Here is a 27,908-nt window from a genome sequence, read left to right on the forward strand (position 1 = left end):
ATCTGATAAGAGTTGTTGAACAAGGCCAAGTTAGGCCATGGCTTTTGTCTTCATTGGCTAGGCATGCATAAAAAGATTAGGCACCTATTTTATTTCCCTTAAAAAGTAATATTATATGCTCACACGTGCCTTATCCTACATTTGAATGAACATTCTGCCTGCGGCAACATAGATGATTTTTATATTGAGACAAATTAGTTTTCAATCAAATTATTTGACATATTGATTTCTTATTATTTAGAATATTAGATAAATTATTTTTTAATAAATACAACAACAAACAACAACAACAACAACAAAGCCTTGTCCCACTAAGTGGGGTCGGCTACATGAATCAAACGACGCCATTGTGTTCTGTCATGTATCATGTCTACAGAGAGACCGTTTACATGTAGATCTCGTTTGACCACCTCATGGATGGTCTTCTTAGGTCTTCCTCTGCCTTTCGCCCTTTGTCCATCTTCCATCTCTTCCACCCTCCTGACTGGATGTTCTATCGGTCTTCTTCTCACATGTCCAAACCACCTGAGACGCGATTCAACCATCTTTTCCACAATGGATGCTACTCCAACTCTCTCCCTTATATCTTCATTCCTTATTTTATCCAATCGCGTGTGACCACTCATCCATCTCAACATCTTCATCTCTGCCACACTCAGCTTATGTTCGTACTCTCCTTTAGCCGCCCAACAATCCGTACCATACAGCATAGCCGGTCTTATAGCGGTGCGATAGAATTTACCTTTAAGTTTTAAAGGCACTTTTTTGTCGCATATAAAACCAGATGCACTCCGCCATTTTGACCAACCTGCTTGGATCCTATGATTTACATCATGTTCAATCTCTCCATTATCCTGTATGATGCACCCAAGATACTTAAAACTTTTAACTTTTCGTAAGGTGTTCTCTCCAATTTTCACCTCTATATTGGAGTTTTCCCTTCTCAGACTGAACTTACATTCCATATATTCCGTCTTGCTACGGCTTATGCACAGACCATACACTTCTAGAGCTTCTCTCCATAACTCCAACTTCTTATTTAGGTCTTCCCTTGACTCTCCCATAAGGACGATATCATCGGCAAAAAGCATGCACCATGGCACAGGCTCTTGGATGTGCTCTGTGAGTACTTCCAAGACTAATGTGAAAAGGTATGGACTTAAGGATGATCCCTGGTGTAATCCTATACCAATAGGGAATTCCTCTGTCACACCACCTTGAATCTTCACACTAGTTGTGGCCCCATCATACATGTCTTTAATTGCCCGAATATATGCGATCCTTACTCTCCTCTTTTCTAAAACCTTCCATAAGACCTCCCTTGGTACCCTATCATACGCTTTTTCCAAATCAATAAACACCATGTGTAGATCCCTTTTATTACTACGATACCTCTCCATCATCCTTCTTAATAGGTATATCGCTTCAGTGGTAGATCTGCCTGGCATAAATCCAAATTGGTTCTCTGTTACTTGTGTCTCTTTTCTCAACCTCCGTTCTATCACCCTTTCCCATAACTTCATAGTATGACTCATAAGCTTAATCCCTCTATAATTTCCGCAACTTTGTATATCCCCCTTATTCTTGTAGATAGGTACCAAGGTGCTCTTTCTCCACTCATCAGGCATCTTCTTTGACCTTAAAATCTCATTAAAAAGCTTGGTTAACCAGTTGATGCCTTTTCCTCCAAGACCCTTCCAAACCTCAATCGGGATATTATCAGGTCCTACTGCCCTGCCATTTTTCATCTGCTTTAGAGCCTCTTTTACCTCGAAGTCTCGAATCCTTCGATAGTAGTCAAAGTTTTGATCTTCTTCCCTTGTGCATAATCGACCAAGGCTCGGAAGAGTCTTCTGTCCCTCATTAAATAACTCGTAGAAGTAGCTCTTCCACCTTTCATTAATCTTCTCCTCTTGAGCCAACACCTCTCCATCCTTATCCTTTATGCACTTAACCTGATCCAAATCTCTCGTTCTTCTTTCCCGGCTCTTTGCAATTCTATATATACCTTTTTCTCCTTCTTTCGTGTCCAAAGACAGGTAGAGACCCTGCTCTTGTTCTTGCTTCACTTACAGCCACTTTTGTCTCTTTCTTAGCCGCCTTATATTTTTCCCAGTTATCTGCATTGCGGCATAAAGACCACTCTTTAAAGCATTCTCTTTTTATCTTTATCTTTTCTTGTATACTCGCATTCCACTACCAGGACTCCTTGTCTCTTGGTCCTATTCCTTTAGATTCACCAAAACTTTCTTTTGCTGTTCTTCTAATAACTTCTGCCATCTCCCTCCACATCTCTTCCGCGCTTCCATTCCCATCCCACCTTGCCTCTTCTCCTACCCGTCTTAGGAAGCTTCTTTGTTCCTCACCTTTCATCCGCCACCACCTCGTCCTTGGGTTCTTCGTATGATGTCTTTTCCTCAACTTTTGCTCAACGCGAAAATCCATGACGAGCACCCTATGTTGTGTTGTCAAACTCTCTCCCGGGATAATTTTACAGTTAATGCAAAATTTCCGGTCGACTCTCCTCAACAAGAAGAAGTCGATTTAAGAGCTTGTCATGCCACTCTTATAGGTTATAAGATGTTCGTCTCTCTTTTTAAAACATGTATTTGCGATGAGAAGATCAAAAGTTGAGGAAAAGTCCAAAATAGTTTTACCCTCGGCATTGATCACCCCGAAACCATGGCCTCCGTGAATACTCCCATATCCAGTCACTTCTCTCCCAACATGGCCATTTAAATCTCCTCCTAAGAAAATCTTATCTCCCAAAGATATGCCTTGAACTAAACTCTCTAGATCCTCCCAAAACCTTATCTTGTGTTGTTCGTCCGAACCCACTTGCGGTGCATAGGCGCTAATCACATGAAAAGCACCTCCCTCCACCACAAGTTTGATAGAGATGATCCGATCTCCCACCCTCTTGACATCAACTACGTCCTTCTTCCACTGCTTATCCACAATTATTCCAACTCCATTCCTATTCTTCACCTTTCTTGTATACCAAAGTTTGAAACCAGAAGAATCCAACTCCCTAGCCTTTGCACCAACCCATTTCGTTTCTTGTAGGCACATAATGTTAATCTTCCTCCTTGTCATGGTATCCACCACCTCCATGGACTTTCCTGTTAGAGTGCCTATGTTCCATGTCCCAAATCTCAACCTTTTGTCGCTTCGACCTTTACCTTTTCCTTTGTGAACTAGCTTATTTACCCTCGTCCGTTCACGAAAACTAGCTTATTTGTGAACTAGCTTATTTATATATTTATTTTTTAATAAATATATAAAAAATTTACTTCTTTATTTTTCAGATTTTTAGATAATTCAATTTCTTAATTATGCTATTTTTTTAAAAAAGTTAAAGACTAATTGATCATTAAAAAAAAGGTTAAATATTAATTTATCATTTTATTTTATCGAAAATTAATTTATCTGATATTTTAAAAAAAAGTTATGCTAAGTAATCAATGATCTTCTTGAATAACATGAATAACCACTAATCAAATAAAAACACATTACACTTCTAAATTACCCACCTAAATCTTAATATTAGAATAACTATCTGTATACTTAGTGAAATGAACATTTAATATATCTATTATTTACATTATTTAATATTTTTATTGTCTACCTATACTTTTTTTTTAAAAAATTAGAAATCAATTAATCTATCTTTTTTTCAAAAAAGTTATTTATCCGATACATTGTTAGAAATTATTTTGGAATTGTACTCCAAATCTTTAATTAAAAAAAAGAAAAGAAAAAGAAAAGACACTTAAATGTCTCTCACTTTTTTGGTTTACAATTACATGCAAAATTGCAAAGTGCTCGTTCCATTCCTCATACCAAAACAAACTCACACCTCACAAGTCACCAATGAGTAACACACACTTGCTATGCTTTGCTTTATGCCCAAGCTGAGCACAAAACATTACATGGCAACATCACAAGAGTCATTGGGGTTCGAAAAGATATGTCATTATAAGAAAATTCTTTCATATATTTATTTTTAAAAAATATTTGTACTATTTTGTATATATATTTTATATTTAATAAAAATAATATTATCATTTTTATTTTTGATGATATCACCTATTCATGATTATATATGATTTTTTTATATTGTATATTTACATGAATTTATATATATAAAAAAGAGTAACATTATTAAAATATAAGTGTTCATATCAATTTTTTTAATTATATAAAAAATAATTTTAACTATTGAAAATGAAAGATGTGTTAAAAGGGTATATAAAAAATTATATATATATATATAATATTCTTCTTTTTAAACATATTTAATGTTAAAATAAATATTCTAAATTTAAGCATAAATATAAATTCTTTATTCATAATAACTAAAATTTATATAACTAAATATAATAGGTAAATTATATATGCATTGTTGTATTCATTATTCACTAAAAGAAATAAAAATAAATTGCTTTATTCACAAACAAAATCATAAAGTTACCTTCTCTTCTTTGGTTTCTGGCTTTGGTTACATCACTCTCAAACAAAATAAAAAACACAATCCTAAATAAATTAAAAAGTGAAAACACAATCCTATTCCACTTCCCTGTGTGCCTTTTCAAGAGTTTCCAATAATTTAAAGCTCCAACTTATTCTTACCAAAAGAGAAATAAAAGAAAACAAAGAAAAAAAGAAAAAAGAAAAAGGAGAAGATGGAGTTTAAGAGTGACCCACCTGTTGTTTTCCTACACATCTGGACATTAGGTGCAAAATGAAGATCAAGTTGAGATTTTGTGAAAAGGTGGCTAGCGGTGCTTGCATAAAACTGAGTTTTAGAATCTGGGTATTTCAGTTTCAATCTTTATTTTCTCTTGGTGAGGGTTAAAGTGACTAAAGTTTTGAATTTTCTCACTTTTGAGTGGTGATTGTGGTGCTTAAAGGAAGATGATTATGTGAAGGGAGTGTGTATCAGAGATCTTCTCTGTGGGGGTGGTAGAAAATTAGAAATGGAACCTCCTAAGGGAATTTGGGCTTCATTGTGGAGCTTTATCTGCTTTCTGCCTTATTTCATTGGCCTTATGCTTCTAGGAACCATTAAAGGTGAATTTCCATGACCATGGCTCTATTCTTCTTGGATATTTGGTTTTTATTGGTTTGATTGGGAAATAGTAGTAGTGCAAGTGTGAAACATAGAAAAAGGATTCTCTTGTTGATTCCTTTGGTAAAATGCAGTACTGAATATGGAACATCTCTTCATGATTATTTCTATTAGTTTTTGAGATAGAAAGTGAACTATAGAGAAGGAATTTCTTGATTATTGCTTTACAACATGTACCAATATAGTGGAACATCTATGGCAGTTCTTTCTATTAATTTCAAGTGTTTTTAAATGAGGATTTTATTTTATTTTATTTTGGTGTAGTTTAGAATCTTAATTTTTTCCTTTAACAATGATGAGGGTGGAGATTGGTGTTTCATGCATGTATTCCATTCTGACATGAGTTGTTCAATGACTGATTTTACTTAATTAATGATAATTTAACAAACGTGAGTGCTGTTGAATTAATCATATGATAACTTGTTTGTCAAGCTTCCTCACCAACTCTCAAACTGCAATATTACTTCAGGTTTACTTCTCTGCCCATTGATATGCCTAATAATGGCAGTTGGAAACTCAGCTCTCATACTTGGTCTTTGGACTGCACACTGTATTTGGACATATTATTGTGTTGCAAGGTACTGTATTTGGACATATCATTCTGTTGCAAGGTGCTTTTCTTGGCTTCCAGTGTCTCGGATTTATCGTCGTTGATTTGAGCTTTTTACTCTTTCCCCTAACTTACAGAACTACACAATTAGGGCCTATTCTGAAGATTGTTACATGCATAAGTGTACTACCGGTGCTGTTGGTTTTGTGGCCGGTGGTTGGCATCGTTGGGAGTATTGTAGGTGGAGCAGCCTATGGATTTCTTTCGCCAATTTTCGCTACTTTGAAAGCTGTAGAGGAAGGAAAAGAAGATAAACTTTGGCACTGTTTTATTGTATGTTTTGCTTTCGAAGTTAACAAAATTCTTGTTTGTTATTTGTCTTCTCTTGTGGTAAGTCAATCCAAAAATATGATGCTGCATTCACAGGATGGTACATGGAGCACTGTTTCAAAGACCTTTGATACTGTCAAGGATGTAAAAAATCTTTGTTACCATTCTTATTTTGATGTTATGGACGACTTGCGACTAGAAGGGCCTCCAGATGACAAATATTACGAGATCAGGTTTTATGTCATTTATTTCTCACTATGGTTGTTATATTATCATAATATCATGTTCCTACTGAAGTCATTGCTTGAACCATTTGGCTAAGAAGGTGTGAAATCCATGTTTCCTTGCTGATGCAGGCTGCATTATTTACTTGGTGCTGTTATAGCTGCAGTTCTTGGGATCATAGTTGATACGCCAGCGGTATCATTTATTGCCATATGCAAAGGTCCTTACATGCTATTTAAAGGGTGGAATCGTTTGTTTCATGATCTTCTCGGCCGTGAAGGTCCTTTCCTGGAGACAATATGTGTGCCTTTTGCAGGCCTTGCAATCCTTCTGTGGCCACTGGCTGTCATTGGGGCCGTTCTGGCATCCATTATAGCCAGTGTCTTTCTCGGTGCCTATGCAGGTGTTGTGACCTATCAGGTCAGCCCTCATATAAGTTTTCTGTATCTCTGTTAATATCATAGGTAGTGTTAGTACTCAATGCTCATGTAACATAGGCAACATTGAATCCTTTTCTCACTAGCATCGCTGAGTGGCAACTCAACGACACCTTAAATGGATTTCTATTTTCTGAATCTTAAAAAGCCTACCATTTTTGTGCCTTGTCTTAAACATGTAATTTACAATTCAGCTGAATAGATGTTGATACTAATACTAAAAGTATCCATCCTTGGATCTGATTTGAGGATTAGATGTCTTTATTTGTTCCTTAAAAATGCAGGAGTCTATCTTCTTTGGCCTTCGGTACATTATTGCGGCTTTATCCCTTTATGATGAATACAGCAATGACATTCTTGGCATGCCAGAAGGATCCTGCTTCCCTAGGTTCTTATTCTGTTATGCTGCATAATGTGTCCTTATGATTCTGCAGTTAATGCTTTTGACAAGTTTGGTATTTGATAGGCCTCAATATCGGAAAAAGGTCAAAATATCGCGGACAATTTCCCATTCGGACTCCCTGTCAAAGCTAAATCGCCTACGAAAGACTCCTTCTCGAACATTTTCACTGAAAGATAATATTGTTGAGTTGAAACCACTGGAGGTATTCTTTTCAAAATTTTGTCCAATGATGCATGACTCGAAAATACGACACCTTTTTTACCCTCTTGAATGTTCAAGTTCTGCATCAGAATTCAGCATTTGTTCTAAATGAATATTTGTTCATGACTAGTGTAGCTGTTTGATGCCTTGTTCAAGGACTGTTATAATGAAGCTGAAACACTGGTTTCCGAAGAGCTGATAACCCGCGACGACATAGAAGCGGCCAAGTCTGGTAAAGGGAGTAGAGTCATTAGTATTGGTTTGCCAGCATACTGCCTTCTCCAGGTGCTCTTGCGCTCTGCGAAGGCCGATTCTGAGGGTTTATTGTTGAGTAAGTAGAAGACTTGTCCCACTGAGATTACTTTTTCCCCAAGTTTCAGGTTTACACTTTCTTTTATGCTCTTTCACATGCTCCCTTGGCTTTAGGTATGTAAGATTTTTGGTTTCTTCTTTTTTCTTTTTCGATATAGGTGATGGTACCGAACTAACTGGCACAAACAAGCCAAAAGCTAAGATTTTTGAATGGTTGATTAATCCCCTTTTGATCATTAAAGAACAAATCAAAGCAGAAGATCTTTCTGTTTCGGAAGAGGACTACCTCGGCAAGTTGGTTCTCTTGAATGGTCATCCAAATAGGGTAGAAAATTCAACAATAGCAGCTCCTGAATCTGACCGCAAACGTGCTGAGCTTGATGCATTGGCCAGAAGGTATGTCATACATGCATATATGATTGAAAAAAGAACAAGGTTCTAAAAACCGAACTAGTCATTGAACCATAGAGTTAGAGGTTCAAAGGTTTAGAGGTTCAACCAGAGTTGAATCGAATAAAATAAATAATATATTTATGTATAATATATTTTTAGAACAAAAATTGATTTTTTTTTTGTATTTTATTACGTTAAACCGGTTAGTTGTTAAAAATCGAACCAGTTCAATCGGTAATTGATTTTTTGATTGGGTTTTCCGATTCTTTGACTGGTTCATTGCCAATCGATTTTTTCCCGATCCGCACTAGTCTGGTGATAGATTCCAAATTTAACCAGTTGAACCGGCCAGTTCGATCCCAGTCTAAGAACCATGGATAAAAGTAAACTTTTATAGAGACATGAATGATGTAACTTTTCTTCAAATGAAATTGTGTAAGTTACTTAATGTTACAATATTGAATAGTTTTTATTGGACTGTTACACTATATGAAGCACGGACACTTTAAGTGTTGAGTTGCCGTATCCACGTGTCAGACACATTTCGGATACGATACTCATCGACACTCGTCCGACACGCGTGTCTGCTGTGTCCGACCGTATCTTAATAAAAAATAAAAAAATTCTTCTTCGGATACACTTGAACACACCTAAATACTATCACATGTCAGCATGTTCAATTTTATTAAAACAAAAAATATTTTAAATATTTTATATAATTAAAAGAAGACATTAAAAAGTTAAAAAATTATTTTATATTTTATATCAATAAAATATCAAAATATTATTGTAATTTATCTAAAAAGTACTTTATATTTTATATATTAGTTGTGTCCCTGTGTTTTATAAGATTTTAAAATTCGTGTGTCTGGATGTCCCGTGTCGTGTCGTGTCCGGTGTCAGTGTCCATGCATCATAACACTGCATAATATAACACGTGTCTACATCTTAGCTTGTATACGTGTGAGTAGCTACAATATCAAAATTGGGTATCATTTTTCCTTCGTCCATCATTTTGTTTAATTTTTGTTTCTTAGGCTACAAGGGATCACGAAATACATGACAAGGTTACCAACCTTCAAGCGGCGGTTCGATGATCTGGTGAAAACATTGTCTCATGAGCTTGCTGAGAGACATGGAGGAGCATCATCATCAACAACAATCACCAGATCAAAGAGTGCCTTTCCTCGAATTATGAGCACGAAATCCTCCAAAGGCAAAAGAACTAACGGTCTTGATGAAGCGTCTGAACATGCAAGAGATTTAGATACTTCATTGTAAGAAGGAAAACAATGTGTGTTCTCCAGATAGCAGTTTTGCTCAAAGAATGATATTTGTGTCTATAATATGTTTGTAAGAATAAGAATATTGTAAAAATGGGTCCAATAGAATGCCTTATATTTCAATCCATTTGCACTTCTCTTTATTTTTATAGCAGCAAACGTATTTAGTATTTACACACGTAATGCCAATGTCACTATTTTGCTTCAGTTAATATGCATGACTATTTAGTCTCTATTTGTTTTGGAGAACAGGACAAAACAAGATTCCGAGATTAAGACATAAAAGATAGAGATACAAAATTGTGTTCTTGTATTCTATTTGGTGATAAACTAGAACAAATTATGAAAGTCTAATTTATTTTCATTCAAAAAATTTGAGACGAAAAATATAATTATAAAAAATTAACAAAAATAATAAAAAAAAGAAATAAGTTATGTTTTTTGTTAGTGTCTCTGTGTCTTTTCTATCAGGATGGACACAAAATACACTAATTCAGTGTCTCTGAACACGTTATCTCTATCCATTTCTCATCTGTTAAATGAACGATTTTGTGTCTTTGTGTCCCTGTCTCAATGTATTGTTTCTGTAAACAAAAGCAGCCATATATATTACATATATAATTATTCATGTAAATTTTTATTTTCTTTTTGTAGTGAGAAGATGCTTTGATGTCTATGTTATTAATTAATTCTCTCAAAAACTAATTATTACATAAAAAAAAAGAATAAAAAATAAAAACACATGAATGACTTTATATTTGTTTTGTATTATTAGTGTAAAAATGTTGTAAGGATATTTAGTAATTGACAGAATCATGAACCATCTACTATTTTAAGAATCGTCAAATATAAGTTATTGTTTTATGACTATTCATGAAATGAAAGTAAAAAGTAAATTTTCTTTTATGATGTGGAGTTATGTAAAGGAATTTAATTGAATAATTTTTTAAATGATAAATTTAAAAATGAATTATTTTTACTGATGCAACAAAATTCATAATGATTAGTTGGTTAATTGACTAAAACTGAGAAAGTTGCAACGTTCGAAAAATTGCTCCTTTAATGACACCAACTGTATTTGGCGCAAACCCGTTTCTTCCTCACTCACTCATCACTTTTCTTCATCATCGTCACAGCCATTGACACCAAAATTAGCATCACCATCTTCTTCTTCTTGGAAGCAACAACATCAAAATGTGGAATTTCGAGTGTGATTGGTACTCTCCCAAGAGCCTCCTCAGCATTCCCACTCATTATGATCTCCCAGTACTTCCAAAACTTCACCATCTCTATTGTCAATTCTTTCTTTCTTCTATTTGTTTGTAATGAAATTGCTTTTTGATTTGGTGAAGGGTGATCGGTTCATACCAAATAGGAGTTTGATGGATCTTGATCAAGCCCAGAGTTTGCTCACAAACAGGACCAAAAAGATTCATAACAAGCAATTCAATGTACTTGATTACTTCTTTTCTTTTCAATTTTCATGCCAAGAAACAAACTTTGAAGCCTTGATTACGCACTGCCAAGAAACGTTTTCCCATTCTAGAATATTGGATGCCTCAGAATCACTGGTTCTTGTTTAATTTTGTATTCTTTTTCCCTTCCTTTTCTGTGGAACTAATGAATTGGTCAAATTAGAGGAATTGCATGTGTTTAGGGTTAGGAGCTTTAACTTGTGTGTGTGTGTGTTTTTTTTTCCCTCTGCAGGATGTGTACAGAAAGAAAGTGGATGAGCAACTGAGTTTGGATTCAGAAGGTAATCCTTTCAAGATGCTGGTTTTCAGGGGAAGCCCCAAATCAAGTAGAAAATCCATCCGGCATATCGATGAGATTCGAGAGGGAGAGGCAAGGGCGCTTCAAAACAGTTGCAATCCCTATATGCTTCGTAAATTGCCAAAGGTTTCTGTTCACTTTTTTTCACTGCATTTTGCAATCTGTCCTGAACAACAGAAGTGTAGAAACTTGGAGGTTGTTTGCGAAGACTTTCTAAATTTAGATATATCTTATCTTGCAAGCAACATTGCATATATTATTCAAATTTTCTTGTAGTATATTAGCTGAAGCAAAATCCTTGTAATAGGTATAGTTTATTTATATTTATATAGTATATAATTTGAATATTACAAAGATGAGATTAATATCATATCATATAGTCCTTTCTAATCAAGTCTCTCATGTGTCATTATATATACTTCTTGAAGTATACAATCCCCATCCCTGCAAAAGTTGTTAGAGTCATACATTGAGAAAATAGAATTGGAATCAAATCCATCAATTTCTTCATCATTTTCTAGATTTATCTTCTGGTTGAGTAAACTGAACTACTGTGAATGCAGGGTGAATCAAGGATATTGGATGCACCAAATATTAGAAATGATTACTACACAAACCTTCTGGACTGGGGGAAAAACAACATTCTAGCGGTTGCGTTAGGCTCAGAAATGTACCTTTGGAACTCACAGAATAGCAATGTACTTAAGTTGTTTACAGTCACTAACAACAATTATCCGGCTAGTGTTGCTTGGTCCGACGATACTAGATACATTGCAATAGGATTTATGCACTCTAATCTTCAACTCTGGGATCCTGAGACTTCAAAGCTGGTAATGCACCTCTCTATTAATATTTGGTGTACAAAGTGTCTTGATGTACTTAAGTCCTTGATTCTTGTAATGTACACTTAGGTAAGAAACCTGGAAGGTCATGATCAAAGGGTTGCAACCACTGCATGGAATAGTCATATTTTAACTTCTGGAAGCCATGACACATCTATAATCAATCATGATGGTAACTAGAAACCCCTTTCAGCCCCTTTGATGCATTTATAGTATAATAAGATGTGTGTTAAATAAGGGTTGTTTGGTTTGTGAACAAAAAATAGAAAATGGAATTTTATTGTTTTCAGAAAGTTTTGACAATAGTGTTTCGGGAATTTTGGTGCTTCTATAGTTTAAAGTGCTTGATTTTAGTCCTACATTAAATGTTGATGTGACAATCAAATATAAATGTGAAAAGTTAAATAATGATATCTCTTGTTTTATCATGCCTGCATTGACTAAAATAATGGTAGAAACAAAAACCAAAGAACAGAAGTTTATACTTTATAGAGACAAATAAAAGAATCATGAATTATGATAATATCATCATACCTTATTTCTTTTCTTTTTGGTGTGTTGTTGTAAGCAGTTAGAGCAAGAAATGTGATTTCAAGAGTAAAAGCACACAAAGCAGAAGTTTGTGGCTTGAAATGGTCAAGCAGGGGGAACATATTGGCAAGTGGTGGCAATGAAAATGTTATTTATTTATGGGACTCATCAAAGATGAGTTCTTCCAACTTCTTGAACTGTTTCAAGGATCATTCTGCTGCAGTGAAGGCCCTTGCTTGGTGCCCTTATGATTCAGATGTACTTGCTTCTGGAGGTGGCACCCATGACAGATGTATTAAGTTATGGAATGTGCAAAAAGGAACCTGCATTCGCAGTATAGATACCAAAGCTCAGGTAAGTTAGGCATTTTTCTGCTTCTAAAGTATAAAAATATTCTGTGACATAATGTGATAGAAACAAGTCAAATTACTTAAGTGCACACAAACTTTGCCACACCTTGCTTGTATCTGGCAACACTTACCATCTTATTGATCAATTCAGGTTTGTGGCTTAGAATGGAATAGGCATCACAAGGAGATATTAAGTGGCCATGGCTTTAGTACAAGTGCAGATCAAAACCAACTCTCTTTGTGGAGGTATCCATCGATGACAAAAATCGGCGGCTTGGATCGACACACTTCTAGAGTCCTCCATGTATCTCAGGTATGGTCTGAATTATTATTAGTATTTTCTCAAGTGATAGATTTGTATGCTTGATCAATTACAATAGCTTCAAATGGCTTCTTGCAGAGCCCTGATGGGTTAACAGTGGTGTCAGCTGGGGCAGATGAGACTCTTCGCTTTTGGGATGTTTTTGGACCACCTGTTACTCAGAATTCACATACCTCGGATCTAAATAGTCTTTTATCTCTTAAGATATCCCCAATAAGATGAAGGAAACAAAACAATTTTGTCCTCTTATTCATTTTTGTGTAAATAGTTATACCATTGATCTTGTTACATCAGTCAGGTTTTAGAAATACAATATTGTAAATGAATTCATTATTGAGACATGCACATAATATTAGTCCAAAAGAGAAACAATGCTTGTTAATCTGACAAATGACATTATTAGACTTGGTTAGGTAAAGCTTTTCGACAAGGTGCTCATTTTGTGTTTGGTAAATAAAAAAGACCATGTATTTATGCTTGCAGCTTTTAAAAGATCGAGGTACTTTTAAAAGCACCTAAGGTGGAACTTTTCAAAATTGGCTTGTACTTTTCAAAATTTAAAAGTCTAATATAACTTTATATATCAACTAATTTTCAAATTTAACGCTTAAATTTGTCTCTTATAGTACTTTTAAATTCTAAAAGCTATGTTACCAAACATAATTGTTGTTGCTTGTGCTTATTGAAAGTTATTTTAATTTAATTTATCAAACATAAATGCTACACTTCTTAAAAAGTCATCTTTTAAAAATTAGCTTTTACAAGCTACTTTTGAAAAATAAAAACTTTACCAAACTAAGCCTTAAATCTATAGAATCTAGCTAAATCCGCAACTCATTCTAAAATCTAAATGATTAAATGTCATGTGTCAATAATTGTTCTTTTAATTGATACCAGAGAGAATATACCTTAATCTGTTAAAAATTTAGATGTTCTTTCTCTTATTTAATTGAGAGATAAAAATACACGTTTTAGACAGAAAAAAATATCGTCCAAATATATTAATTTTTTAATAAAACTAATGGAGTAATTTTTTTTTAAAAAAAAAGGCAGACAATTTTTCTGTTCTCACCATGAAGTGATCCACAAGGTGGTGTTGCCATTAAGAAAGGAATTTATCAGAATGAGACAATGAGGAGAATAAGATAACAAATGGGGGGCAAAACAAAGAGAAGATCCTTAATTACATCCTTTGAAATAAGCGAAAAGAATAATACATTTCTTGAAATAACGCAAATTAATGGTAACTCTCTTCAAGAATAGTGGCAAAATGTTCCATTGAGTTAATTATTGGACACATTATGCCCAAATTCTTTTCTTTGGTGCAAGATCTGATGTCCTTATCTCATCTATCTTTGCTGCCACAATGAAATCGTTCATGCTCAATCCCCCTGCAAAATTTTGAAACCATTTCTAGTGTCCTTTTGCAACATCAAACTTCTAATTCAGCAAAAATAAATAATGTGAAATCCAATGAAACCGAATGTAGTGCATTTTTGTTCTTTCAGAAAATTTTGCATATTTTAAATTCATTATCATTTTGGAATTTCAACTGGAAGCATAATTTTTATACCATTTTTATCCTATGACACTCTTCCGTCAATCTTCCATTCCGTTTAGGACCTATAAGTCCATTGCAAATTTTTCTCAAGGACATGTTCGTACTTTTTTTTTACCTTAAGGACCTATAAGTTTATCACAAAATTCTTCATAGATCTATTTGTCTAAAAGGGTTATCAGAGTCATTTGTCTATATTTTTCATAAAAATATTATAATAAACTGAAAGATTTTTCTTAATTCTTGTAGACAACCTTAAAAAACAAACATTGTGAAACAGATGGAGTATTCTTGACTTGTTGTTCCAAGGTTATATGGCTTACCAATGGAAGCTGTCCATAGTTCTGCTCTAACTTGATTGGGTTGTTCCAAGTGAATACTTGGGAAATGGCCAGCATGCTCTGCTACTTTAGAGATTCTGTTAATGAGTTCAACTCCGCATTTAAAATCTCTCAATTTCCACAAGCATTGAAGCTTAAATCCACCTTCCTCCTTCAATAGTCTCCAACCCACAACCTACATAGACCAAGAGAAAATAAGTTTAAGCTGGACAATGCAAGTGTACCTCAGTACCTCTACCATTGAGGGAGAAGAAACTTGCTTGATCACGACATATCAATCACCAAATCGGTATTATATATTTCTTATACATGTTATTTTCACATATTTTTTCAACAAAATAATCAGCGACTAGAATAATCAAATCTGTTATAATAGAATAATCAAGTCTATCAGAGCAGACTAAATTTTTGTACGCGGATTGGAGCTCCATTTAAGGGTTTGCCGCTGGCCAATGGTGGCTGCATACACATGGCGAGATTCGAACCCCCCGACACTTGCTTAAGGGGATGAGTGAGCTCACTACCTGACCAACCTAAGTTGGTTTGCGGTAAGCTACCTAATTGGTGAATTCATGTAAGCTTAATACACACATACCACCTACATCACTAACTAGTAACTACTTATTTTACTTGTTTCTCAAGTTGCCTGTTACAAATGCCAGCTCAGCTCCTAACAAACTAACTGAATCTAACTACTCTAACTAATTTAGCTGCTGCATAACAGCAACTACTTTGTGGGACAATCATTCATTCTAAGTTCAAACCTTCAAACGCTATCAGCAATCACTACAAAAGCAATAATAATTGGTGCAGTGAATTGCTACCTTTCTTACGAGCTTCTGAATATCTTCTTCAGACATAGGAGACTGAAGAGGAGAAATAGGAGTGCATTGTTGCTGTGAGAGAGAGAGGGCGGAAATATTGGGAATGAGGATCTTGTGCTCACTGTCAACGTTTCCAATGACTTTCTCACCAAAACCACTCTCCAATTCCGCGGGAAAAGGGTCTCTGGCACCAAAATCGCCCAAGAACTCGTTGGTATTAAAAGCGCGAGTTGCTACGAGCGAAGAAGAAGAAGAAGAGAAGGCGTTTGGGGAGAGAGGGAAGCGTTGTGGTGAGGGGTTGTGAAGGAAACGGGGGTTGATTGGGTGGAGAAGAGGGAAGACAAGGTTTGCAGTGGCCATATCTGTATCTACGAGTTTGACTCGGTGGTGGTGTGTGTTGTGCTTAATTTCGTTGGATAAGGAGAAGGATGATGAACATCAACCACACCATACTTATGCTGGGGACAACATCACTTAAGTCGTGGTGGACTGAACTCTAGTCCCCACTCCTAAGTTTTTTTCTTTTTTATTTTAATTCTTATTATAAACTAGTGATTTTGCTAATTTCACAGCAATTTTTCCTTTTTTTTCCAACACGAGAAAGAAAGTAATATTGGAAAGAGAAAATCTCTCTTTTTTTTTTTCCTAAATGAAGCTAAAATACCCTTCAATTAAAAATTACCAATGCTCCACCACCCCACCACAATCACCAAAAACATTTTAGACACCAAACTTCTCCCACACCTATATATATTGTGTCTTAAAAAAAATAAAAAATTTTGAACATATTTAGACAAATTTAAATATCATTACGTATTAACATATTCAATTTTATTTTTAATATAAATTTAAAAAAATATTAAAAATAATTAAAAATTTATTTTATATTATATATATATATATTGCATGTTCATATCTTATAAAATTTTAAAATTTGTGTGTCGTGTATCTATTCGATCAATGTCCGCACATCATAATTAATCACTAATTAGTAATTACCACCACTGATTTTCCACTTTGTTCCAATATCTCAAACCTACGTGATGAAGCTAGGTTAATAGGTGTAAAAATACTCTATTGAGATAAAAGATTAGAGTATCTGAATTTCTCTAACTTTTTTTTTTCTCTCAGTATACACAATTTTAAAAAGTAATTTTAACATGGTTATTGATCCCTTCAATTTTTTGTGTTTGTTCTAATTTATTAATTATCTTCAAGGTGATTGATTAAACAAAAATTAATCCCAAGCTAATTTACATTACAAATACAAAATAAGAACATTCATTTGTTCTTAAAACACACGAGTTTTTTCATTTAATAAGCTATAATTATTACCATGACTATGACTACAAAAACACATTGATTTTTTTGATAATGCTACTATATATATCAGACATAATCAATTATAACTTTAGCCAAAGAATAATAAGGGTAGTAAAAAAAATCATTAAAAACCAAAGAGAAAAAGAAAAAATAAGGCTCTAACCATGTGAGCTTGCATGGCACTAGTGTAACGTAGTAACTGCCCACTACCCCTATATCTCCTCCAACTTCGCCAACCCCTTTATATATACACATCAAATTCAGCCAGTTTCACTGCATATGCACTCACTCGGTTCTTGCTATTCTTCTTTTTTGATGATGATGATGAGTTCCATGACTACCTCTGTTGTGTTTGTGTTGGTCATTCTCTTGGGTCCTCAATATGTGGCTTCCCTTGAGTTCGACGTGGGTGGCCCTAAGGGGTGGGTTGTTCCGCCTTCTAATGACACCAACATCTACAATATCTGGGCTTCTCACAACAGGTTCCAAGTTGGTGACTCCATCCGTAAGAACTCTTCTTTTTTATTTATTCCATGCTTTCTTGCTTATTATTTCTTTCACAGATAATTTTTTTTATTCCATAGGTTATGAATATGATGATTATTTAACCCATCACTTTTTTTTTTTTATCATCTCATATAAATGGATCATCATCATATTTGAAAATGATAAATTTTAAATTATTTAACGATTTTCAGCATAGATCAATGTTGTAGTACTTTGCTTTTCTATGAGTTTAATTTGAATAACTCTTTTTTTCACCTTTCATATGGATAAAACAAAAGGGTCACTATGTAATAGATGTATGTGTGTGTGCATGTCTTATTATAAACTAAATTTTTCTTCATGAGGGAAGAGATTGATGATCTTATTTATATTTGTGACCTGAGAATTCATTTTCCTTCTTGAACAAATGGGTTAATATTTGCACCTGAACTCACAATTTATCTTAGTGGGTATATCATGCACTTCTTAATTTATTTAAATTTCGGGATCTTAAGAACATTTTTTACTCCCATCAATTTTTTTTTCAAATTATTATTTTTAAATTGATATTTATAAATAATATAATTAAAAAAAGTCAAACTACAAAAGAAAATATGCTCAATTAATACCCAAAATAAACATATTGCACAAGTTCAACATACAACATCAAAACACACAATTTTAAACAAAATTGTGTACTATATTTAAAAAAATAAAATAAAATAAATCAAGTGTGACTAATTCTGAGTTTTGTGTGTGCAGGTTTCAGGTACAGGAAGGACTCAGTGATGCAGGTGGGTGAGGAAGATTACAAGAGATGCAACTCAACTCACCCAACCTTCTTCTCCAACATTGGCAACACTGAGTTCAGGCTCCAACACTCCGGGACATTCTACTTCATCAGTGGCGCCACCGGGCACTGTGAGAAAGGACAGAAGATGGCTATCAGGGTTCTGGTTCCAGATGACCATGACAAGTCTCATGGGTACCATGATGCAGTTACACCTTTTGCTGGTGTTTCTGGAATAATAATAACCCTCTTGTTCCTTCCCTTTGTTTTGGCTTGTGATGCTTTTGGTTCCTATATGTAATGTAATGTGTAGTATTGTTCTTATTAGGAAAATTATTGTGTTTGTGTGATGCGATTTGTTCTTATTAGGTGTTTTTTATTCCAGTAGTAGTGAAGGATTTTGTATTGGAACCTATTATGCATTTCTGTTATATATGGTGCATGTATTGATCTCTGTTTTATTTATAGTCTAATTTTGATATCCTAGTAGCATAAAGAGTTTTATACGATTGTATTATGTCTTAAAATAGAGCATATAGAATCATAAGCATAAAAAGTAATCATCCGAATTGGTACAACACTTTTCCACTTTTCATGAGTTCAACCTTGCAATCACATGCTAAAAAAGCAAAATTATTTCACTTTGTGATATCCTAAACTCCTTTATAGCAGCTATGTTTCTTCTTGGCATTTTCCAATCCGCAATCCAAAAAAATTGTTTGCAATCATGCTGAGTAAAGGCACATTAACCAGGTTTAACGTTTCAACCCATCCCAGGGTGAAGATTGCGCATGATCTTCTGCAAAGTTTTGGATATCTATGTCGACAAAACCTTATTTCATAAACTAGCTGATAGCTACTTCTCAAGACTGTTAACACTAAACAGACAGGATGAGTGGATGACAAAAATTTAAGTTCTCCTAGACAAACCGAGAAATACAGCTCCCGACGAAACCTGTACCCTAAGGTCGGCAATATCCACATCATGGCCACCTTCAACCAGGCCCCATCTTTCCACCTGTGAAAAGAATCAAGTTATATTGATAAAAGTCATAAAATAATGTGAATGTGTTAGGGTACCCTTTCCATACCTTTGATATAATGAATAGTCTAATATTTGGACACAAGTTTTTAAAAATTTTAAAAGCTAATTACTCTAAATTGGTCTGTAACAATTTTTGCTTCAAACAAATTAGTCCCTAACAAAAAAAAAAAAAAAACTGATCCATGATGCACTAATTTTAGTTGATGAGAGACAGGACAAATTTTCAACCATACCAACCTTGTAACTTTATAAGGTACAGTACTAATCTCCAAAAAATGAAAACAAGTATATCTAAGGGGGATATAGGGTGTTTTGAATTTAAGAACCTGAAAATCTTCTTCAAGTCTAATGAGCTCAATAGCTTCCTCAATCTGCAATTTATCACGGACAACAGCTATAGCAATAACTAAAGAATGCGCTGCAGCAGCAATAGCATCAATTGCTGCCAATTCACAGTCATCTGATCTCTTTAGAAGGTTCTCTACGGCTTTTACCAGACCATCTTCCTGCTTTCCACCAAAAAAGCTTGAGTACACAACTGGCTTGAATCCAAATTCTGATTCCACCCAGCAAAGCAGAGGGTTCAATTTTTCTACTTGGCGATCTGCAAAGTCAGAAGATTCAAAAATAAAATCTCTCAAGTTTTTCCCATGCTAGTTATTTTTGGTTATTTTCGTAGGAGACTGGATTCTTTTTAACCCAAATAATATTGCAACAAATGCATGTCTAATAATCATCACTTTAAGAAGCACTGAAATCTACTTTTAACAATGTAGTACTCCTTTTGTTTCGCAATAAGTGTCATATTATAAATATGCGCATGGATTAGGGACATAATTGAAAACATCTTGATTTTGCACTAAACTAATTGTACGAATTACCCTTATTAAGTATTTTCTTATGCTCCCCCCACCCCAAAAAAAAAAGGTTATCAGTGGAAACTGGAAAAACAGTAAATAATGTTGACTAGTTTTCCTAAATGGACACTTATTTGGACCAAATCAAACTTTAAAAATAGACACTTTTCCAAAACAGGATGGAGTATATTTTCGGCCTTAATGATTTCGTAGCTAAACAGATAGATGGGCCAGATGGACTAAGCATCGTTGGACACCTATACTATGGTAGAGGTTGAGATACCAATTCACAGAATTATTAAATATTAACCCTATAAATTGTAGAATTTGATTCCCAAGGTTTTGGTCCTCCAATTCTAATTGACTAACCAAATGTTCAAGTTGAAATTATCAGTTCTAATTCTATTCTTTCTCTAATGAAACATACTCAACTTGCTTTAATAGAATACAACCTTTCTTTTCTTTTAATCAATTTTTACAATAATAGACTATGTTAGCATTAACTATAAACTTCATTAATTCAGTAACTGCAACCAGAAATGAAAAGACATATCAATGAATAACATACCATGGACATGGCTTGTCAAATCATTGTCAGCAGGAGCATGGCAAAAGACTAAATCTTGATGAAATTTCCTCATCAAATGCTCAATAATTTTTGGCCTGGTGAGTGGAACTCTTTCCAGGGCAGTACAAGCAAGTTTCATAAGAGGCATTGTGAAGGGTCTAATACCATCTGTTTGCTACAACAAATCAAGTGTCATTACACAGTCCACATACAATGATAGACTCCTAACTCCTAAGCAACCAGAATTACAGATAAACTGAGTATGAAACATTATTAGAAGCCATAGTAAGTCGAATTAAATTAAGCCACAGGAATTTGGAACTGACTATTAATGGTTGATAACTGGCTATGCACATTTCATCACCGACTGCAAGACTGCAGCAAGTAGTTGTTGTGATTGTGATAATCCCAGATTGGTGATGAAACATTAGTTGCAACTCATTCAACTAGTATATTTACTTTATTTAAGTTTTTCCTAAATATTTTCCATTGACAACAAATCGACATCCACCATATTAGTTTTCGACGATAAGAGGTAAAAAAGGAGGTATCAAATCCGTAAGAGTTACACTGGTTAGTCCCTAAGTACCAAAAATTTCAGAACCATGGTTGCCATAGTCAGTGACTCAGGGCCTTGAAACCAATATCTTAATATACTTTTTACTTCATTCTTGTATGATGCTTAAAACATTTTCAGAATGCTATATCATTATTTTTATGAACTCAGGATGCTAATGCTATATCATTACTGTTACTCACCACATAGTAATGCTATGTCATTACTATTACTCTAAATTTATAAGGACTAAAACTATTGCAATATTTCAACACCTTTTATTCAGCTTCATCCTACTTCCAAGCCAATTACATTATATGGCGATGTTACACAACACTATTCACCAACAATAAAGAGAAAACCACCAATTTATTCCCAGAAAATAATATTACTGACAATCTAGTCCATGGAAAAAAGAAATGCATTCATGGTTGTCCAAATATAAACAGTGTTCAAGAGCTAAATTACCAATGTCATAAGTCCTAACAAATCAAACATTGCGAATACCTGATATTCCCATTCAGCAGCAATGGCTTTAGCAAGTGCAAGAGTTGGGAGCTTGAGTGGTTTCTTGGAAGGGGTCTTGAGGGTCCTGTAGTCCAGCATCACCGTCCATCCGTTCCCGTCGTCAGCCTCCCTCGTCGTCACCTTCTTGTAGAACCGCTTCCCCACTATCGACCCCGTCATGAACGACATCGGCATCGTCACCGATGAAGAAGACCGTCGATCCGGCCCTTTCACATATATGCTCTGGTTGTTGTTGTTGTTGTTGTTGTCGCCGTTAGATGAGAAGGTGAAGGCGGAAGAGGAGGAGGAGTCAGAGGCGGGTGGTTGTTGGTGCTGCGCGAAGGAGGTTGAGCGGCGGACAGAGTGCGAGAGGGATGATGAGAGTGGGATGAGTAGTGTTCGGGATTTCAGTGATTTCAGGGATTTTGTTATTAAATTTGCCATTTCTTTTTTGTTTGCGGTGGTGGTCGTTGATAGTAAGGAATTTTAGAAGGGATTTTCGGTCTCAGACAGACGAGTTGGGTGCTTTGGAATGAAGCTAGTCGCATGACCCGTTTAATTAGAATCCCGCAAAAGCCAGTTAAACAACCATAGTTAAATATACTGGATTGTAATAATTTTTAATTATTAAGTTTATATAAAAAGTAATTACACTTAAATTTTTATAATAAAAAATAAATAAAATACAAAAATTAATTTTAATATACTGTAAAAATAGTGTACTAGTTATATTATATTATATTATATCAACAGAAATAATTATTTTTTATATAAATTTAATTTTAATATACTGATTATCATTTAATTATTTATATAATAATATAAAAAATTATTTTTATAATATATCGTTAAATAATTAAATATAAGTATAAAATTTATTTATACAGATATTATTATTAAAATTAAATTCTTTTTTATATTTACAACATAAATAGTTATTAAAAAAATAATGTAATTAGATTGCTCTCCAAAACTCTTTGTGGTGCATTAAAATTACTCAAAAAATAGTCACAAAAAAAAAAATTACTCAGAAAATACAAGTTAGTATTTTGAAGAATAAACTACCATTTCTCGCTGCTGCCTCCAACACCAAACACTCCAAACACACTCCGCTGCCTCGCCTCCCTTTTCCACTTTGGCTCCTTCTCCTCCTCCCTCTTCCATCCACGGCGCCTCTTCCTCTGCTCCGCCGTGTCCAATGGTGACTTTATCTTTTTCTCTTTCTCTGAAACAATTCTGATTATTTGTTCTTTGTGATGTGATTTAATGGCTAGGTTTGATTGAATCCTTGGGATTCTATTGTCTACTAGTGTCATTTTTAGGGTTTGATACTCATCCTACTGGTGTAATCAAATTTTGAAGATTTTCTTTGTCTTGCTTTCATAATTAGAGCAATTCCAATGAAAAAATTGTGTAGGTATAGGTATGGGTCCATGTTCTAATATAACGGTAGTTCAGTGTCAAAAAGTGAGAATAGTTGTGTTTTCGGTATTGGTTGCTTTCAACTAGCTTCTCTTCGTTTCCGCCTTCAGCTAATCCTTTTTGAGAATCTAGCATTGTAGTATACATTCTACATGGATTTATTGAGAAATTGAGAGTGAATCAATTGGACATCATTTCAAGTTTATAGATGGTAGGATGAGAAAAAGAAGTAAAGGGATAGATATACAAGCCCTGCTGATCCAATTGCTCTTCTTTTTATTCTCTTATTCCATGCTAAGTGCCTTTCCAGCATAAAATAAGTATTTCTTCTGCAACTAGTTCTTGTATGATTTGTTATAATTGCATAATACACACTGTTTTTGGAGAAGTGATAGATTTCCCATTTTCCCCTTCATTGTTGCAATATAATTGATCAGGCTGAATTCTTTCATTTATTTATTCAATAAGAAATATGTAAGGTTGTGGACCAAATATGTTAATAATTATCATCATATATTCATATGAAAATAAACCCCAAACAATTTTGCTGCTGAGTGAAACTTTTTTCCGTTGTTTGGTCTGCACTCGGCCCGTGTAAAGTCACACAAGGGGCTGTGTGATAATGTGAAATCACACGGGATGCTGTATACACATTTTGGGGGCCATGTGACGAGTTGTCTGAAAAGTTAGTTCGGGTTGTAGGGATAGCAAAAATGTTCTATATATATGGCAAAGGTCCAGATATGATGGCTCTTTTGCATGATGCCCTTCCAACTTTTGTAATATTAATGCTTTTTTAACTTTTGTCTCACATTTCGTTATCTTATCTTTGACATATTAACATGAAGCTTCCTAAGAACTATTTAGCTAGTGCATAGCATTTTTATTTTATCTAAACATAGAAATACATTGATTATCAGGTAGAAAAACCTTGTTTGCGAGATGTCTGAGTGCTTGGGCCTCCAACTTGGATGGTTGAAACAACATCTTTAGATTCAAATAAGCCTTAGGAATCTTTTGTGGCTATAAGTTTTTTTTTTCTCAATAAGCTATGATTTTATATTTTCAAAATTTTGGTAGGCACTCCGTGTTATGTGCTATTTCTTTCAAAGGGCGCAGTAGTGTTGTAGGATCCATGCCCTAGTGGGACAAGTTGTTTTATTTCTTTCAAAGTGGGAGATTGTCAATATTAAATGGCTGCAAAAGCAAACCCTTTTACAATGACATATTCTTTGCTTGACAATGCAGTATATTTTAATTCTTGTGTTGGCATTAATATTTGTAATGAGCTTGCTCATTATTAAAATTATATACATGGTGATTTTGATTCCCCTTAAATGTTAAGATGTTTGCAAAATTCAAAACTCCCCTCCCCACGCACAAACAAAAAAAAAAACAATAAAAAAGGGCTTAGGTAGTTGTTGTTAATTATTTATCCATTAGCTTTTCTTCCATACCCTCATGTTAGTTCGCCCGTTTCCCTTTTCTTTCAGCCTAAAATCTTTTTCTGAGCGACATCTTATTTTCTATTGAGAGCAAAAAGCAATGCTTCCTCAGCGCATGAAGAAAGCTGTCACTGATAACCCAAAGAAGCTTGCCAACTTGATTGACCTTGTCAACCTTCCATCCTCTCTCAGAGACTTCGTAGGTCAATCTCAGATCTCTCGCTTGGGTTGCTTCATGCGCGTTTGGTCCTACATCAAAACCAATAATCTCCAGGTTTTTTCCTTATTTTGAAAAGTATGTTCTTTCATACGGAGAATTTATATTGTCCAGTATCAGGTTGAGTCATGAGTTGACCTTCTTTTGTTTGATGTATTAAGATGTAGCTTTGATGGATTGACTAAAAGATGAGTTGCTTCACTGCTTTGAACAGGATCCAAACAACAAGAATGTAGTCAACTGTGATGAAAAGCTAAAAGGTATTTTGCTGGGGAAACCTCGGATTGAGCTAGCAGAACTCCCTGCGCTTATCAAGCTGCATTTTCCAAAAGAGCCCAAGTGAGTTCTATTGTATAAAACTATAAATCAAGGTTCCTGTTGTACTGTAAAGCACACACATACCTTCGTATGAGTCGCTGGATTGTTGAATGCTGAATGGTGAATGCATTTATCATATTTGGAATAGTCCAGCTTGAAATGGTCATGGTATTCTTTTCATGTCTTCCGAATTTTGCAATTAGGAATCATGTTTATTAGAATTTTGTTAATTAGCTCGTTCTTGTTGAAAGATTACCCATCACTCCTCGTAGAAATAAGTTGGATAAAGTATTATTTAATATTTTAGTTTCTAATGGTTGGACTAAGCTTCAGTTTCGTCTTTAAAATTTGAAATATGTTTTTGCCCAAAAACCTTTTAATATATATTTCGTATTTAACGAATAAAATTGTTAGAAAAGTAATTTTTTGACAAATAATCTGTCAGTAAAATAGTAGATAGATAAAGATTAAGAGATAAAAAAATTGACTTAAAATATAAATGTAGGTTAATTTTAATATTTGATTTTAAAAAAATAATTAAAAAAATCTTAGCATAGTCAAATACATATATACTAATTTCAAGAAAAAAAATATTTTACTCTTACAAAATTTATAAAATTAAATTATTGTAAAAATAATTGCACCATCAAAATTTTAAACTTTAACATTTATAAAAGTACTTACATTTAAACAATTTGTGCAAAAATAAAAATAAATTAGCGTGTTTTAAAAAAAATAGAAAATTTGAATTTGTAAAAGAAAATGAGGAAAAAAAAAAACTTGCTCCGGGAGCAATTTGATTCATGACATTAAATTTTATGGATTAAAATTCGTTAGTGCAAAGTCAGATCCAGTTTTGTATGTTGACAAATAGTATGTATCATTAACGGTCATAAAGTTACATCTCATTAAGTTACAAATAGTATGTTACATGTATCATTTGTGGATTTCAAAGATATTTTTTGTGCAATTAAAATCTCAGATTTTGGTCAACAAAAAAAATTTATATTATTTTTTTATCCAACTAATCTGAAGTTTCCAATGATCTATGCACCACAAATCACATGTTCTTGTTGTATCTACTAGTATTTTTATCTTTACATTTTATATGAATCAACTACCTGATGAATATATTAAATTATGTGTCTCATGCAACATAAGTGATCACTTTCTATATTTATTTAGTCATTGATCATGTCACTATATTTACTTAGCACTATTTTACTCATCTTAATATTTGAACTTATGCATCCTTAATTTCTAATAATGCTAGCAAATGATCTTTTTAAAATGCACTTCTGCTTAAATCTAATTTTAAAAAATGCACCTGGTAAGGGTCTTTCACCCTAATATCAAATTAATATGAAAAATATTATGTCAGTAGATAGGTGAATAAACTGCTAAAGCTAGTGCACTTCAGCTAAAGTAAGGAGTGTATCACTTTTTAAAAGTTAATCTATTATCAAAAGTTATTAGATAAATTAAATTTATTTATTATTGTTATTTTTTTTTTGTTATGGGCTGAACAAACAAACTAAAAAAACTAATTCCCTCATTTAACACACGACGACCTTTACACCACAAAAGTACTCAGAAAAAATTGATCAAATTCCTCTATTACTCTATTATTGTTGATGTGATTGTTTTCAAACATTCTCATTGTTTTGTTTGGGAGTAGATCCTCTCCAGTAAAAAAAATTGGATGGTGTCAATTGTGATCTTTCACCCTTCAATGCTCTTTCTCATATTTAATTTTGACCCCACTTATAAAGTTAATGGTGAGAGATTACACTGCATTTCCTCAAGTGTTAAAAAAACTGGAGATGATCTGTTTCCGTTTTGTTTGCTAGCAGGTGCTTCCACTATCGTTTCTGGCTAGCCATAGGTTTTGACGAACCCACCTCATTCCACCTCTACCATATATGGCCTTCAAAGTCTGAAAAATTGCTGCCATAGAAAAAGAACACGCATTTCTGTCGGCCGCTGCTGGTTGACTAACTCCAAACGCAAAACCCATTCTATAGAAGAACTTCGGTCTCCATGAAGGCACCATAATTCTCAGATGAAGACGCAGTCAAAGCACAAAATACATGGCAATTATAACAAGTCCATTATCTTTTATTTTAAATTATCCTCAACGTGTACGTAATATAATGAAAATTAAAATACAATTATATTTAAACAATTATTTGTATTATTTTTTATTAATTTATTCAAAAAATAATTAAATTTTGAAGTTAATTGGTATAAAATATTACAGATATAAAACTAAGAAAAAAATTTATTTGTATAAGAATCAGCCTAATAAATAATTATTCTATTTAATATATAATTAAGAATATTTTTTTCTTTGCCAACGAGCTATAGTTCAAATGACATAGTCTCTCTGTATTCACCTAAGAGTTGATAAAAAAAAGAATACTTCTTTCTTTTATTAACTTTTTTAAACATTAATTATTTATTTTACATGAAATATAAAAATAAATGAATATAATATTTATTGAATAGAAGCAGTTACGTAAAAAATTTTTATTGTTATAGTATTTGAACCAAAGAAAAGAAAATATT

The 27,908-nt window shown here is 33.8% G+C and overlaps 6 protein-coding genes and 1 long non-coding RNA gene across 10 annotated transcripts; 4 read left to right on the forward strand and 3 right to left on the reverse strand.

The window, feature by feature from the left end:
• The first annotated feature begins 4,495 nt into the window (after window positions 1-4,495).
• Window positions 4,496-9,392, forward strand: LOC112716736 (uncharacterized membrane protein At3g27390). 2 transcript variants are annotated; one of them, XM_025768719.3, is made up of 10 exons: window positions 4,496-5,073; window positions 5,601-5,709; window positions 5,819-6,014; window positions 6,108-6,244; window positions 6,368-6,656; window positions 6,958-7,061; window positions 7,140-7,278; window positions 7,413-7,608; window positions 7,748-7,985; window positions 9,020-9,392. In XM_025768719.3, exons 1-10 carry the CDS (start codon window positions 4,980-4,982, stop codon window positions 9,261-9,263), a joined length of 1,746 nt encoding a protein of 581 aa, XP_025624504.1. In that variant the 5' UTR covers window positions 4,496-4,979; the 3' UTR covers window positions 9,264-9,392. The 2 variants fall into 2 exon arrangements, with proteins under 2 accessions (XP_025624504.1, XP_025624505.1); XM_025768720.3 differs by having other exon boundaries at window positions 4,555-5,073; window positions 7,434-7,608.
• Window positions 9,393-10,327: 935 nt separating this feature from the next.
• Window positions 10,328-13,502, forward strand: LOC112716738 (cell division cycle 20.2, cofactor of APC complex). Its single transcript, XM_025768721.3, has 8 exons — window positions 10,328-10,531; window positions 10,618-10,716; window positions 10,973-11,164; window positions 11,602-11,868; window positions 11,950-12,052; window positions 12,452-12,765; window positions 12,913-13,074; window positions 13,162-13,502. Exons 1-8 carry the CDS (start codon window positions 10,460-10,462, stop codon window positions 13,303-13,305), a joined length of 1,353 nt encoding a protein of 450 aa, XP_025624506.1. The 5' UTR covers window positions 10,328-10,459; the 3' UTR covers window positions 13,306-13,502.
• On the reverse strand, window positions 11,330-12,641 carry LOC112716739 (uncharacterized). Its single transcript, XR_003160456.3, has 2 exons — window positions 12,415-12,641; window positions 11,330-11,989 (listed from the first exon to the last, which is right to left on the reverse strand). It is a non-coding gene; the product is annotated as an uncharacterized lncRNA (long non-coding RNA).
• A 660-nt stretch (window positions 13,503-14,162) lies between the features above and the next one.
• Window positions 14,163-16,437, reverse strand: LOC112716741 (probable pterin-4-alpha-carbinolamine dehydratase, chloroplastic). The gene is made up of 3 exons (XM_025768723.3): window positions 15,807-16,437; window positions 14,965-15,157; window positions 14,163-14,474 (listed from the first exon to the last, which is right to left on the reverse strand). Exons 1-3 carry the CDS (start codon window positions 16,164-16,166, stop codon window positions 14,383-14,385), a joined length of 645 nt encoding a protein of 214 aa, XP_025624508.1. The 5' UTR covers window positions 16,167-16,437; the 3' UTR covers window positions 14,163-14,382.
• Window positions 16,438-17,327: 890 nt separating this feature from the next.
• On the forward strand, window positions 17,328-18,867 carry LOC112716742 (early nodulin-like protein 21). The gene is made up of 2 exons (XM_025768724.3): window positions 17,328-17,634; window positions 18,378-18,867. Exons 1-2 carry the CDS (start codon window positions 17,409-17,411, stop codon window positions 18,704-18,706), a joined length of 555 nt encoding a protein of 184 aa, XP_025624509.1. The 5' UTR covers window positions 17,328-17,408; the 3' UTR covers window positions 18,707-18,867.
• A 25-nt stretch (window positions 18,868-18,892) lies between these two features.
• On the reverse strand, window positions 18,893-22,516 carry LOC112716740 (uncharacterized). The gene is made up of 4 exons (XM_025768722.2): window positions 21,939-22,516; window positions 20,876-21,050; window positions 19,777-20,054; window positions 18,893-19,423 (listed from the first exon to the last, which is right to left on the reverse strand). The coding sequence occupies exons 1-4, from the start codon at window positions 22,380-22,382 to the stop codon at window positions 19,316-19,318; spliced, it is 1,005 nt and encodes a 334-aa protein (XP_025624507.1). The 5' UTR covers window positions 22,383-22,516; the 3' UTR covers window positions 18,893-19,315.
• Window positions 22,517-22,963: 447 nt separating this feature from the next.
• LOC112716743 (upstream activation factor subunit UAF30) lies at window positions 22,964-27,581 on the forward strand. Of its 3 annotated transcripts, XR_003160458.3 has the most exons (5): window positions 22,964-23,139; window positions 24,854-25,079; window positions 25,237-25,361; window positions 27,019-27,118; window positions 27,194-27,309. XR_003160458.3 is itself a non-coding variant. In XM_025768725.2 (4 exons), the coding sequence occupies exons 2-4, from the start codon at window positions 24,906-24,908 to the stop codon at window positions 27,294-27,296; spliced, it is 405 nt and encodes a 134-aa protein (XP_025624510.1). In that variant the 5' UTR covers window positions 22,964-23,139; window positions 24,854-24,905; the 3' UTR covers window positions 27,297-27,581. The 3 variants fall into 3 exon arrangements, 2 of the variants coding, with proteins under 2 accessions (XP_025624510.1, XP_025624511.1); XM_025768725.2 differs by lacking the exon at window positions 27,019-27,118 and having other exon boundaries at window positions 27,191-27,581; XM_025768726.2 differs by lacking the exon at window positions 27,019-27,118 and having other exon boundaries at window positions 27,194-27,581.
• Window positions 27,582-27,908: the final 327 nt, after the last annotated feature.

The sequence above is a fragment of the Arachis hypogaea genome, chromosome 10, assembly GCF_003086295.3.
Source record: "Arachis hypogaea cultivar Tifrunner chromosome 10, arahy.Tifrunner.gnm2.J5K5, whole genome shotgun sequence".
Lineage (NCBI taxonomy): Eukaryota > Viridiplantae > Streptophyta > Magnoliopsida > Fabales > Fabaceae > Arachis > Arachis hypogaea.